Genomic DNA, 15,199 nt, shown 5'->3' with positions numbered 1-15,199 from the left:
TTATTCCGAGCGACGGCTTAGGAGAGTTTGATTTTTTTGGGGGGGGGGCAATATCTCACACTCCTACACCGTTGCTCCCAATGGGGGAACACAATGTAATTTAAATACAGTGGTCTTTGTTGGAGGGGATGGATGAATCTAAATTATGTTTTGGGGGATGCACGTCGCCAGGTTCCTACACCGCTGACTGCGTGGGATCAGCGCATCAGAGTTGCAAACTCCCATCCTCCCGCAAGCACCCTGGAAAAAACCGATGCTGGAGCTCCCCTTGTTATTTGCTGTCGGTCGATCAAGAGACCACTGATCCTGAGAGAAAAAAAACGTGATTAATGGATACAGGTTATGTATGTACAATAGGTTCAGTCGGCAATTAATATTTGACGTTTGATGGAACGGCGAAACTATTTTCAGTATTATGGTGCATTTCTTAATACCATTTTCACATTTGCTGGAATTTTCCAAGTTAATCTAAAAAAAAAAAAAGAATCATTCTCCTTTCCAGTTTTGTAGTACGTACCGTGTTTGCTTCGGGGGGCGGGGGTGAACCGGGCTGATTTGGTACCAACATATATTGAAACCAAACCTGCGCCCTTGAGTTCCGTGTATCTTAGCCTAAGCTGTGATTAAAACACTTTTATCCGTTCATCTGAGTACCGATAATCACACTGAAATCGGTAAAGTGGGAATACGGATGGAAATGATCTGGGGAGCGGGTTTTTTTTTCTGTAGCCTTTGCGGGGGGTGGGGGGGTCGGAACCACGGACGTCACTTTCCAATAAGCTCCACTTCTTTGCAGAAGCTGTGTAGTTATTCAGCTTCGTCACTGAAGTATGGAGCTCTAAAGTCAGCTTTAACTTTTATTCAAACGAATGCGCGCAATTGAAATTTCTTACATCCCCACTTTTCCGTCCAGTATCGCAAGATGAAGTGCGTCGCAGCAGATCTGAGATTTAAATACGCAATATTATCTCTTTCTCTGACTTTCTCCTTTATCTATGGAACTCCGTCAAGATATAGTTTGTTTCAAGGTGCTCCTTATTCTGGGTCGGGACATAAACACGGGAATAAGTAAGTAACCAAACGTTTATGATTGAGTTGCTGGTTTGTGCTTGTAGTCGTTAATTATTGCATTTATACACCGCCCCCCCCTCCGCGCGTTCCTTAATAGCGTGGCCTTAGTGTGAAAAAACTTAAGGAGCCAGATACACTTGCCCTATAATACATAAAGCTATTATTTTGGCTATATCCTTCCTTGTTATTTGCGTAAGTTTTTAAAGTTATTTATTTTTCTTTTCCATGTTACTATAATGTCTATGATGCCTCGAGCTTGTGTTGTATTAAACGTGTAATCAATACCTAGAAATATTTAATATTGCAGTGATTAAGCAGTAAAACAATTATGTGCAACAATGCATCGTAACTGTTTACGCATACAGTGATACAGGTATGTTAAGCATAAGGACAGTGTAGAAATGGCAGCTATTTCAGCCATATGCATTATTTTAATCAATTGCAGAAACTATTGTGCGTATGTCGTGCACAAGAACGTGACTTGCGCTGTCCTGGGGGATATGGAGACATTTGTGGAGCGCGAGGTCGCGCCTTGCCCCGCGTATCAGCCCCACTGCCCTCCGCAAGTGAGGTAAGGGTCCCGCGAGGCGAGGGAGGGAGGGAGGGTGGAAGACTGATGTTTTTATTGGTCCGCAGCTCAGTTGTGACATTTACTTAGCCAAGTCGTCGGTCATAAAAAGCAATAAACCTTTTCAAAATGATTACATGGGAGGCTAATATACCAACACTGCTCCAATATTCAGAGATAATGTTCCAGTAAATGTTTGTTTTTCTCCTTGGCAATCATGAGTAATGCTGTATAACACAACCCTGAACTAAATTTTACATATTCATAGAATTTCTAGGATCCATCCTAAGGTGGGTATTTGGACATGATGGGTGGGCACCAGTGTTCAAATTCTGTCAGAGGTCTTGGGGGGCCCCCTGCTGGACTCCCGTAGCCACGCCCCTGTTAGACATGCTACATGCTCAGCTGTCATTAACTTTGCTGATAGTGAAACCTGCATATGCCTGTGCTGGCTTTGTGCTGTGTGACGTCACGTCTCATGAGCAGGGCCGGCAGATATGTCGTATGCCAATATGACAGGACGGCCCTTGTTCACTTAAAGCAGCAAACGGAATTCAGATCGACTGCAGCCCATTGTGGACACTAAGGAAACTGCCATTATTCCGATTTAACCAGACGCGGACATTTCAAGTCCAGAAAGTAAAAATCCAAACCAGGATTTTGGTTCAACCAACCAGGTGACTATAAAGAGTCACAATCACATTGTACTCAACTGGTTGGTTGAAACAAAATCCTGGTTTGGATTTTTACTTTCTGGGCCTGAAATGTCCGCCTCTGGATTTAACCTGATGTTTTTGGAGAATCACAAACAATCCCTACACTTAGAGTCCCTGTTCTATACCACTGGCACATTTCCAGACCTAAGGCCATCCATCTGTCATCAAGCAACTGTCTCATTCTGTGACCACAAAGCAATGATTTGTAACCAGTATGTTGTTCTTCGAATGAAAACATGTAAAAATCTATGGTTTAATGGCCTTTCCTTGTTGTCACTATAAACATGCAGTCTACACTAAACAAATCAACAGAATAATATTTTCTAGTGTTTCCTCATAACATTTGCTGGCCATAAGGGACTAGTGCAGACAGAAGGATTGGTCTGTGTAGCCAGTTTTTTTGACAAAGTGTAAATTGTGGGTACTGTGAATGATTTGCCTAAAAACCGCTTGTAATTAAGAACTGGCAGCAGGCCCTGGAAATTGTTGTCATAAATGACATTCTGTTGCTGGAATTCTGAATGCTCCAAATATCTCCACTCCAGTTATGGTACAATGGCCTGTTTAGAGGCGTTTGGGATTTGAGGGAAATTTTTAAAGGTCTTTTGTGATTGGAGTTCAGAAATAAATCAGGATTTCTGCACTGTCTCTTCACTACACCGCAGATGACTTTTTGGTCTGGTCTTGATAAGGACCTTGCTGGGATTGCATGGTTTGCAAGGTTCCATCTTCAGATCACCCATCTCCTGACATAGCCAATGGCCAGAATCGCCTTTTCTTAAATGCTCTATCACTCTTCAAAAAAGCACAATCGAAGAGCAAGTTTTGATGAGACATGAGTCAGTGAAGTCAGCCTTCCTCATCATATGTTACAGCATCAGGAACCAAATCTCATTCAGTCCTCAGGACTGGACTTTCATTAAAATTTCCAAACCCCACTAAGTCCATAGAAGTTTTCTAGAAAACGTATCCTGTGGACTGAGTGAGTTTTGGAAATTTGCTCTTTAGTTACACATCTCAAACTTTCATACTTGGTTTTTACTACTCAACATGTTTAGGTTGACGACATTTCCAGTCTCTCATTACCACTGGCTGCCAGGTTAAGTATGAATTATAAGGTCTTGGTGCTGCAATTATAAAGTGATATGAGATCGATTTGCCCTGACTTTCACCTTCAACCAAAATGCTCACTCCAAGCTCCAGGATCAACAAAACCCGAGTCTCTCCTCTCTGTATACATCCACGCAGTATCCCTCCTGGGCTGAACTGAACTTACTTATTCTCAAGGAATAAAAAACAAGCATAATTTTTGTACTGTGTGCTTTATTATAAAATTGATACTTTGTATAAATGTGCTTTGTCTCCAGAACTCGTATTATTTAATTTATTTTAGATGATAATTGTAACGAGTACGTGAGCAGAGGATCATTTGATTCCAGACAGAGGACAGTAGTATGCTGCCACACTCAGGCAAAACACCATAACTGCGTATATTATCGATGATGAGATATTGACCAAATATCAAACACTAAAGCTCTGTTTTATTTCTTGACAAGATGTCTTTTTTATCTGTGCTCAGTTTTGAGGAAAATGTTATCATTTGCATACCTACTACACATACTGTAGAAGCCCCTTTTCTCAGTTTGTGTCATCGTAGTTACTGTGTTTCTCCTTCGTAGGGCAGTAAAGCCAGGGATGTCTTCTCCCTGGCATGGAGATGAGCTTTTTTCCCCATTTACCAGGATACTCCCACAGGAGTGAAGGCGGTGCAGGAGTCTGTCCAGGGACACATGTTTCTAGAACTGTTGGGCGCTTTTGCTACTCGAACCGGAAAGTTACATTGGAAATACTGAACTGCGCAAAAGTCTTAAGCAGTCAAAGAAAATGTTTAAAAGTTATTTATCTGGATGGTAAGTGTATATGTATCCTCAGAAGAAAAACACAATTCAAGTTCAAATCACAATTCAAATAGAACATATGCAAATTAACAGTAACACAATAAAAAAAATAGTAAGATTTTCTTCTGTTCTCCAAGAAGTCACATATCTTGTTGGATGGCTAGATGATCACCTCTTCAGTTCCCAAACCTCTCCACAGCAGCACCTCAGCCATTCCATGTATTCATTAAATTCCACCACCAGCTCAATTATGAGTTAATTAGTTAAATATCTCAACAAGGTATTGATTAGCCATACAAGGTGTACAGCGGTCTAGTCAGAATACGTGGCTGTTTTGGGCTGTTGCTGCACATACTGGGCTGACGAAACTAGAGGCATTGAAATGCCTAATCTGAGACACTTTGATGGACATCATACCATAATTTAGCACCAACATGAAGATCATTTAAAGCATCATTTACTCTGGCTGCCTCAGACTTTTGCACAGTGCTGCATGTGTGTTTGAAAGTTACGATGTGCATAAATAATAAGCACTGCGTCAGCTGGGTTTGCTGACGCCAACTGAAAGACACTTATACCGAAGGCTGTAGTTTATATAAATTCTGTATTTTTTCCCCCATGCTGTTCATATTGAAATAGATTACTTCATTTTGGTAGTTCTTCCAGTCTTATGAGCTCTTTGATTGCGGTTCCTCAGGATAGTGGCACGTCTCCATCTGTAATCTGTTCTGTAAACAGACGTGATTACAGGGAAGCAGGTAACGCAGCGTTTTGGGAGCTGGGCCATCCCGAAAAGACTGCGTGGGACCTACTGCTGGGCTCTGCACCTAACCTGAACTGTTTAAGGAAGAATCCAGCTGTGTATAGGAGTGAAGCTGAATACGCCTGACCCCTTGTATCGCATTCAATAGAGGCTTCTGTTAAGATTTTAAGTACCACAGATGTTTTATAGCTAATATTATTATTGCAGTAGTTAAATGCAAAGGTAATTTATAGGTAATTTACAAATGCTCACTAAGTGGATGCTTGCCAAAGGATAGCTGTCTGCTCAGATGATCACGCCGCCCCTGAGATCAACATGGCCTAAACACGGAGAACCGGCCATGATGCGTAAGGGCACAGAGGAGCAGATGATTAGCTGATGCCCTCTGTCGTGGCACAGGTATCACATGCAGTACCGGTCCATGTACAAGATTGGCTACAAGATGGTGACAGAGCTGGAGTGGAGGTGCTGCCCAGGATACCAGGGCCCTGACTGCAAGGAGCTGAAAGATGGTGCCCCCAGGCAGGTGCTGTGGGAACCTCAGCCTACTCCACACAGTCCAGGACCAGTGGACCACAAACCGAGTAAGACCTGAATATAGTCATTCAAAGAACTTGGACCGCGCAAACTACCACAGATCGAACATTCTACTTGAGTCAAGTGTCTGTCCGTTATCGAGACTCTTGATCCCTAGTGTTCAGAAGTCCTTGGGCTTCCACTCTTACTAACTCTCAGCTTAGTTAGTGAGTGACCTTCATCCCATAAGGATGGAGAAAGGACAAGACTTTCAGGGGCTCAGATACTAGGGGGTGCCCATGAGAAATTCTGTGGCTCTGCCCATTGGTAGACTGAAATGTTTTCCCTGTGGATTTCTTGTGTCTTAAAGGGCCTGAGTTACAAGGAACAGCGATCCCCAACCAGCAGCAGTATAATGGTGAGAGAGGGGACACAGTGAACTACCTTGAGGATGAGGTCCAACGCCTCTCCCAGACGGTCCTCGACATGCAGGCTGCCATGACGGGTATGAGCGAGAACCTCCGGGTGAGCTTCCAGGAGGATGCCAGCAAGATGCTCATGGCTCTCCGGAGTGAGCTACGTATGCCTAATGCGGCACTGGCTGGAACCACTGAGACCATACAGCTGCCCGACCACATGGCAGGTGTTGACGCCGAGGGAATAGAGGAGGTGAGGGCAAAGCTTACTGACGTAACCGATGCCCTGAGGAACAAGAACAATGCTCTGGATGAGCTTCGTGGCACTGTGGAGACGCACGACAGTCAGATCCGGGTCCTCATGGAGGCTAACCGGGGATCCATGGATCATGCTGCCATCCCAACCCCAGCACCTTCAGCACCAACTGAGGATTCCCTCCAAACGTATATTGACCAAAAGATCAAGGACCTGAAGGAGGAGCTTATGGAGGGCATTGAGATCAAGATGGCTGACCTTAAAGGGTCCTGCGAGTACAAGATGATGTCGGTACAGGAACAGTGTGAGGAACGTGAGGCTAACTACGTCAGCCTTACTGAGCTCGTGGAATCCACGGAGGCTGACCTAAGGAAGGAGATTGAAGATCTCCGCCTCGAACTTAGTGAGTTCAGGACCAATGGGCAAGCTGCAGCCACTGAGTGGCCAACAGGTATGAAGGATCTCCAGAAGAAGATGGAGCACATTGCAGAGGCTCACCACGCCCTCAATGCTCGGTTGCATGGTGAGATAGATTTACTCTCTATGCCACAAATTGAAAATGCTCTCAGTGCCCGTCTGGAGGACCTGGAGGCTCGGATCAACATCAGCGAGAGAAACTCAGAGATGCACTGCTTTTCCATAGAGAAGAAGCTGACACAAATCATTCAAGAGTGCACAGCAGAACTTCGGGACTTGACGATCAAAGATCTTAGGTCAATGGGAGACCAGTTAATGACCATGCAAATGGGAATGAATGACTCTTTCGTCGTTGGGAATTGCAGTGAGAGATTTGAAAATTTAGAGAATGAAGTGAGCTCCAACAAGCAGCTCATCCAGCATCTTGAAAATAACTTGAATGTAATGAGTAATTCATGTTCTATAGAGTGCAAATCAGATGTGTATAACAAAATCACCCAGGATCTTAACATCTTTCGGCTCGAGATGATGCAATCTGAAGTTAGCAGTAATTCTGAGAAGATGAGAGATCTTGAGGACCTAGTTCAGGCACTGCTGGCAATTAGCAGTCCAAACAGCAGGAATATTTCGACCTTGCTGGACATGGTTGACTCCCTGAAGACTGATGTAGGGACTTTAAGAGATGTAGTTTCTGGCTTGGGTGATTCACTGAATGATTACTCAAATGACCTGCAACACATTAACTCTACCTGTGGGAAGATGCAGGCGCAAGAGGCACAGGAGCAGGTGGACAGGGGGTTGTCCCAGGCAGCCATCAATGAGACCCAGTTGGAAGAGCTTAGGTACCGGCTGAAGCTACTTGCCAGTCAGGTGGGGGTGGAACTTAGCCAATGCAAGGACACCGCTGAAGGGATCCGAAAAGACGTGATTGGAGTGGACAACCGAGTATCTGGTATGGAGGCTGTGTGTGGCAAGCTGGATGGTGTCAGCAACAGCCTTCAGAGAATCAAGGATGGGCTGAACAAGCATGTGACTGCCCTGTGGACCTGCATACATCAGTTCAACAGCACCCTGAGGTTCCATTCAAGGGATATCATTGGGCTCAAGGGCTCTCTTCAGAACTTCCAAGAACAGCTCTCTACGATCGCCAAGGAGATGCAAGACCTTGGGACCAGAGCACTCATTGGCTCGGGTAAGTATTATAAATTGAGATGGCCTAGAAGTTTGTAAATGCTTATTCAAGTTTTGGAAATTCTGTCGTTATGTATGATGATTGGAGATGTGTGTCAGGGCTTCTTCTGGAATGTCTTAAACAGCTGAAGCCAAGTTTTGTAACCTGAGCTTTGTCATTGGTCCAGAGCTGGTAGCTCATGAGCCAAAATTAGATCTCAATTAGGCGCAGCTGAAAAAAAGGATGTCACAAGATGCCTCCTTGAAATGCTTTCTCACAGAAGAATCGTTCAAGTTGGCTCTCTATATTCCAGCTTTTTCGGGGAAAACCCGGTCTCCCATTTGAGAACCTTGGATGCCAAGAGTGCAGAGGTGATTGAACACACATGGCCGTTTTTAACTGTACGGCTTTGGTGTTGCGCTATACTTGGCTCCTTGGGGGGCTCTTATTCCAAGTGTGGTACGAAAGCAGCCCATCTGTTATTCATCTGTTTTTTTCTCCTTCCCTAAGACAAACCCTTGTTGTTCCATCCAAGATGATTTTGAATGACAAACACAGTGGTCACCCAGCTCTTATTTCGGCAGAAGGGTGGTACATCCGGCCCCCTTCAGGAGACGAGTGTTCGAGGCAAATTTGTCAAGCTTATGGCTGCGACCCCCTGTTCTGGGGCCAGCTGTATGTGACTCACTTGGTTACAGAGCTCTTGGGGATTTTATTGATATTACATCAAGGGGAGGAGGGGCATAGCCAAGGAAAGTTACTGTTGCTGCATGCTGGCCACTACTTGGGGAGTAGTGTGATAGTGTGACAGTTTTCCAGGCTTGCTGTTGTCATTAAATAAATGTAATGCAGGAATACAGGAATATTATCTTGGATGCCCTGTGGTTTCTTACTTATCTCCAGCTACTGCGGTAATACTAGCAAATATACAAAATGGAACTGTCCTGTCCCTGATAAAAGCTGCTTTGCTTCAAGCTTGCTAAGCACTTCAGTGTTAAGACTTTTTGATTGGTTCATACCAACTGGCAAGTCGAGGCACCTAAGACAATGGTGACGCCCATCCATGCAGATGTGTCACCTGACATCCTGCTGCTGAGATCATACGCCAGTTGCTGAGAAGGGCGAGGCCTCCAGTGAACACTCACTCCTATGGAATATTTATCTAATGAGGCACTAATGGAGGATAATTTGACCAATGAGAGTATGGAGAATTGTGAAGTCTGTGACCTCATATTATAATTACCCATCAATAGTTGTGAAAAATGGGAAAAAAAAAATATATATATATAATATATAATAAATTACAAGCTGATGGCCTCCAGTCGGTAAGGAGCACTTGGAAAGCTGTGTTGGATAAAATAAACAGCTTTGAAACTGCCCCCGGGCCCCTGTTTCTTAAAGACAGACACTCCCCCTTCCTTGTGAGTCAGCCATGAAAGACTCCTACCACACCACCCGCAGATGCACTGCAGCGATTCACTGAGAACGGCGCCTTTTAATGTGGCGTGCTACTGCAATCAATCACACTGTGATAACCCTGTAGTCTTTCCTCTTAACCTTAGCCTTGGCAAACATCGTATACACAGTGTCTTACATTTGTATGCACAGTCTGTCAGCTGACATGGTGACATCACTTAGAGCCGAACTAAACTTGCAGACAGATGTAACCATTTGTGGTATCGTTTGCTCATTCGATTCACAATTTTTCGATGCCAAATAACCAATTTGCCCATCTGGCTTATTTGAAAGATGAGAATAGATTGTTTTATTACTATCCCGTCTATTCCTGACCAGCCTGTGTTTTGCTGCCAGTCCTTATACAGTAATATGGCCCTGGTCAAGTCCATCTTTGCATCTTTTCTTCAATGTTGTGGGTCACCTACCAAGCCAGAGCTGTTATGACGATTCGTTTTGTTCTAGCCATTGGGTAGCAGGTTACAACTCCACATGATTAACTAAATACTACATTTATATACATATGACAAGCACACACAATGTGTGAAAAATTCCTCTTTCAAATTGGGTAAAATTCAGAATGTGGGCCAACATTTCACTTATTCATTGTTTCCCTCCAAAGGGATGGGAGAAACGATCTGATAACTCATTTTCTTCTGCACTTATAATAGGAAACATGTACACTCTTTGTCAAGGATCGGTTAGTGTTAACAATGGTGTAGTTCTCTCCCTATGTATGTAATATGTACAGTCGTTCCTTTGTATCCATGGGGAATTTGTTCCAGGACCCCCCATGGATAACAAAATCCAAGGATACTAAAGTCTCTTATACAACCCGAGGACAAAATTAAGTGACTACAGCAGTCTTTTTGTTTCACTTTTTTCCTCAATTTATGGGTGTGTGTCTGTGAATAATATATAATTTGTGTTTGCAAACTGCAGCCTGGTTCTTCTCTCTTTCTCATTAATGAAGGGCTTCTTCCTCGCTTTTTGGGACTTCAGTCCTGCTTCTAGGAGCCTGATATGAACTGTACTAGCAGTGCACTTCACACCTGCACTTAATGTTTCCCATTCCTTTTGAAAGTCATTTGATGACATCCTCCAATTCATGAGAAACTTGGATAAGTTGACGGTCATCTCTGCCATTAGTAAATCACTTCCGCCCTTTACCTGGTTCCCAGTGTCTCCTGCTTCATTTTATTCTTGTGTGTTGCTGTCATATATTTTGAACCTGGAAGCATCCTGCTGCTCAGTGTAGCCTTCTGCTAGCAGGACCACGATTAAACCAGGATTTAAAAATACAGATTTGTTTAAAAATGTAGAGCGGTCTCTTAATTTTTCCACGGCCGTAAAAATATGGATGGGTAAGATGGAGGGATATGGAATTCACTGAGAGGTTAATGATACATCTAATATATCAGCTGTTAGTCAGTGATACATCAGAGTAGAATTGCAGCCACAGATGTTTTTCTGGACTCTGGGTGTGGTGCAGAAGATGGGGAGATGCTCTGTGTCACGGTCTGATCATTTATTGCAGCTAGTGTCTGTGGAGATGTCAACAGCTGTGGCTGTACAGTGTGATTTTGAGGTGCCCAGGGGGATGACTCTAACTCAGTGCACAGGGGACTCCTTTTTCCCAGTTGATTCCCATTAGGGGAACATAAATGGCTCTTATGGGGTCTTGAGTCCCACTTTATGGTTGCTGGACTGGGGTCAGGCTGAGGAGGGTTTTTGAATTAAGCCATTTAGAGATTGTCCCCTAAAATTTAGCTGTGATTGGAGGGTACTGATTTATACCTTTACAAACAAGTCTGATGTGTGTGGGAGCTTAATAGAGCAAACTCCCTGAAGCATCGTGGGTAAGCACCCTGCCCCCTCTCAAGCCTCTAATGACCACCGGGTTGCCCTGTTGCATTTGTACATGTGCTGCCCATTAAAGACCCCCCTGCACTTCCTTGAAAGGGGATCCCCCATATCAGCATGTTTAAGTCAAGCTGAGCAACCAGGCAGCAGAATTGCTGATAAACACACATGAATGTGTTTTAAAGTGGGGGGGCAGGTCTCCACTGTGGCCATCCACGGGAATGAGACAACAGGGGGATTCTACTGCCTCTCCTGCCAAGGGGTAATAGATGGACGTGCCTGCCTTCAGCTCGTAGAAGATTGGCTGCAGACTGCGTTGGTCACGGGTGATCATTTCAGGAAGCTCACGAGAAGGCTCAGCTGGAAGGCCCACTTTCTTAAGGACAACCAGCACCAGGCTTCGAGATCTTTGGCATCTCCATTGGTCATCTGAAGGTTTCCAGCTGACGTGGCAACCAATGATGCAGCATACCCTGCGATGATGCAGCATACCCTGCAGATGATGCAGCATACCCTGCGATGATGCAGCATACCCTGCGACATACCCTGCAGATGATGCAGCATACCCTGCAGATGTCCGTGAATGGGGGGAGCCTGTCTCACTGGCCCCCTGCAAGGTTCTGCCCTGTACACATTTATGGGGTGGCGTTGGTCACCACAATCCCTTTGACCAAGTTTTGATGTTTCCTCAGACCTTGCCACCCCCAGGGATTTATGGGAGAAATCATTGGGTCATTATGAAATGTTATGGCTGGGTTTTGGTGAACAAGAGATGTGAATTTTGTGTTCTCGAGATTCTCTAAGAAGAAGCATAGACCCAAAGATTCTGAGAGAGCCATGGATTCCTGGACCTTCTCATTTCCTATCTTCTGGACAGCAGATGGTTTGGGAACCAGATTTACCAGCAATTGCAATTTGAACCTTTAAATCACTGCAGTTTTGTAATATCGTGGGCTCTAAAACATCTGCTTCACAGGTGGTAAAGATGTCACAGAAACGTAATGCACAAATAATGTTATAAAAGTAGAATTCAGACTAAATCGGTATAAACCAGTATGCTTTAATTGATCAACTCAGTCATTACATTCATAGGTATCTCTTATCTGCCCTGGTTGTCCACTGCTAAGCTCCTTGTGTGCTTACAGTTTGCTCAGAGAGTTGCACATGTCCCATGGTCTTCTCAAAATTAATGTTACTGTGTTTCCACTGAGTGAGGCTCTCCTCCCAGAGACCAGCAGTTCCATTTTTGGCAAGGTTGGGGGACTGGCAACCACAACACAGATGTGTGTGGGCAAGGGAGGAGTTCTTCCTCATTGAGTGACGGAATTGAATAGAGAGAGAGATGGATGGATGGCTGCTTGAGAGCTGGCCCTGAACAGAGTCGTTAGTTGGCTTATGTTCTCAGTGTGCGGTTGTTCTCCTGAGACCAGGACTGAATTTGTTTCATGGACCAGTCATGGGGTGACGTACATATGTGGAGAATACTGGAACAGGTCCTTCATTGTTAAGCACCAGTCAAAGCAAGCGGGGAATGATGGGAATTCTTGGCTGTTCCATACTGGTTCTAAAATCATGATCTTCCATCGTTCCCATCCGCTGATTTCATCTTGTTCACAGCCATGGTGGTCTGTCAATTTCCATCCGCAGTTGTGGTGGACGCGGAGACCTCCAGCCCTGCTCCTGACATCAAGACCAGCAGGTCACATGACCCCGCCACTCCCCTTGGCCGCCTCGCACCCCTGACCCCTCCTCCGGACTCTTCAACCCTCCCGGCTGCCCCCCAGCAGCCCGTACTGGAGACAGGCGAGGCGGGGCCCCCAGGCACTATGCACCGGGCAACCGGCAAACTCCCCCAGAGTGTCGGCAGCATGACTCCCATCATGGGCTTTGCCGGGGCACCAGGTAACAAGGAAGTGATGTCATTGTTTAGCACTTTAACCCACTTTTTCATTCTATTTGGTCATACTTATCCATCTCGATATGTTTAATCCCCATTAGGTTACCCTCCTCTCGTTTCTGCATCGAAGCCTCTCTCTCCAGGTGAGCACTTTTTCTTGTGAATTTTCTGTATGTCAAACTGAGCTCAGGTTGATGACCCTCACTTCCTCCTGCCTCCCATAGCTGTCCACTTACCACCGCAGACGGCCACTCCTGGAGCGGCTGCCACTCCAGGTACAGCTCTAAATACAAGGCGTGAAGCTCCCTCTGCTCATGAAACCGGAATGACCTATATGTCCCCTTCTAGGTACCAGTGTGGGGGCAGGGCCCTTCTCCTTCTCCGCCGGCCTCACCCTAGTCACCCCCCTCAATAGCACTGGCGTTATCCGTTTCAACAAGGTGCTAGTTAACGACGGAGGGCACTACGACCCCCTCACAGGTAGCCCCCCTATCAGAATCGATTGTGAATTGCTGTAGCCCCCCCAAAGCCACTTCCCATGTCTCACTGCTGCCCCCTTGTGGTCCACAGGGATCTTCACTGTGCCAGTGGACGGGCGATACCTGCTGACCGCCGTGCTGACGGCAGTGCAGGGCGAGCGTGTCGAGGCTGTGGTCTCTGTGTCCAGCCGCAGTGTGCAGAGGCTGAACACCAGTGGATATGGGCCTGATGGTGGACAGGGCTGCTTCTGCGGGGGATCTGCCCCCTTCAGCCTGATCCTCACCCTGAAGCGTGGGGACAGAGTGGGCCTGACCCTCACCACTGGCAGGCTGGCACCCTCCGATTCCAGCGTGGTCCTCTCCACCTTCTCTGCCATCTTCCTCTACCCGCCCCCAGTCAGCAGATAGCACCCCCACCCCAGCTAGTCACGTGACCTGGGCAACCAATCACAGATGGGTAAACAAACACTATGCAATTTTATTACTTGGAGACGTAATATATTTGCTCTTAAGCTATATTTGAAAAGTCTGCTCTAGTTTTTAATTACCAAATATAAAAATATTTTGTTTACATGATTCTGTAAGGATGGGGGACTGTAATCATCCTCATTTGGGGACCTACTGTAATTAAATGTTATAGACCTTTCATTTCATTTCAGTTTCCTGACATGTAAAGGTCCAAAAGTTCCATGTTTACATTCTGTCCTTTCTTAGAATAATTACAAATTACTATTGCTATGTTGAGTTGGGGTGTGCCTTGAATTGAAGGGCAGATATTTAAATGTTACACTCTACCCCATTATTTTACTGACCCCCAGCTCCAGTGCTGTCTGGTTGAATAGCAATGAAATTAATACTAGCAGTTCTTCAGCTATTTGGTCAGTTTAACGTGGTGTAGGAAAGTGACACCATACTAAATGTACATACACCAATCTGTAAATGTCAAAAATTCATTGAGTTTATAGTAACAGAGACAAAAGTTATAAAGTGCACCAGTTTAAAAAAAATAAAATCACAGAATATTTAAGACGAGGAAACCCAGATCCCGACAGAGTCTGATGGGACCGCCGCCCTGGGCTCACACAGATTCACAGATGCATCTTTTAACCACACAGATTCACATCCTTCCTCCAAGCAATTATCTAGTACTGGGTCCCCATGAGTCTGGAGCCCATCCCAGGAAGCACGAGCACAGTCAGCAGGCCATACACATGCGGTGGCCATGGAGAGCCCAGGAGCAGAGCTCATCGTGCTGGAAGTACGGGGTCACAGTGCCACCCACTGACTCGCTGCAGAACCGTACAACCTCTGCATTTCCTGGACCGGGGGCTTCAGAGGTGAAAAATACACAAGACAGCTGCAGCCTACCTGCAAAGAAGTGGCGTGTGGCTCAACAGGCCTGTAATCAGGTTACTGGTTCAAATTCCCTTCAGGCCCTTAAACCCGGTAGCTCCAGGGACATTGGCTGACCTGGCTTTCTGACCCTTACATGTGATTGCTTCACAACAGGGAAGCTTACACGTGTGTAGCTTTGTGTGGGGATAGGAAGGCTCTGCAGGATAGGCTGACATGCCTATAACACAAAGGGCTCCAGTTCAGATCCTGTGGCCAGCAAACTTTAGCAACCCCCACCCCCCCCTGCTTTTTCAGCTGCACATCGCTTTGTGAATGTCTGCTGAATGGATTTTAAAAAATTAAAACAAATTGCCCACA

The 15,199-nt window shown here is 45.4% G+C and overlaps 1 protein-coding gene across 2 annotated transcripts; it reads left to right on the top strand.

The window, feature by feature from the left end:
* The first annotated feature begins 743 nt into the window (after positions 1 to 743).
* Positions 744 to 15,199, top strand: LOC111857745 (EMILIN-2). Of its 2 annotated transcripts, none has more exons than XM_072710763.1 (9): positions 744 to 1,068; positions 1,517 to 1,642; positions 5,416 to 5,600; positions 5,903 to 7,813; positions 12,758 to 13,012; positions 13,109 to 13,150; positions 13,232 to 13,262; positions 13,354 to 13,487; positions 13,578 to 15,199. In XM_072710763.1, the coding sequence occupies exons 1-9, from the start codon at positions 923 to 925 to the stop codon at positions 13,892 to 13,894; spliced, it is 3,147 nt and encodes a 1,048-aa protein (XP_072566864.1). In that variant the 5' UTR covers positions 744 to 922; the 3' UTR covers positions 13,895 to 15,199. The 2 variants fall into 2 exon arrangements, with proteins under 2 accessions (XP_072566864.1, XP_023694651.2); XM_023838883.2 differs by having other exon boundaries at positions 745 to 1,068; positions 13,232 to 13,282; positions 13,356 to 13,487.

This window comes from Paramormyrops kingsleyae, chromosome 4 (assembly GCF_048594095.1).
Source record: "Paramormyrops kingsleyae isolate MSU_618 chromosome 4, PKINGS_0.4, whole genome shotgun sequence".
NCBI classification, from domain to species: domain Eukaryota; kingdom Metazoa; phylum Chordata; class Actinopteri; order Osteoglossiformes; family Mormyridae; genus Paramormyrops; species Paramormyrops kingsleyae.
This window is presented reverse-complemented; position numbering and strand designations above follow the sequence as displayed.

Coding starts and splice junctions, on each gene's coding strand:
- LOC111857745 (XM_023838883.2), top strand. CDS start 923: ATGAAGTGCGTCGCAGCAGATCTGAGATTTAAATACGCAATATTATCT. Junction 1,069..1,516: donor GGACATAAACACGGGAATAA/GTAAGTAACCAA, acceptor AATCAATTGCAG/AAACTATTGTGCGTATGTCG. Junction 13,013..13,108: donor GGGCTTTGCCGGGGCACCAG/GTAACAAGGAAG, acceptor AATCCCCATTAG/GTTACCCTCCTCTCGTTTCT.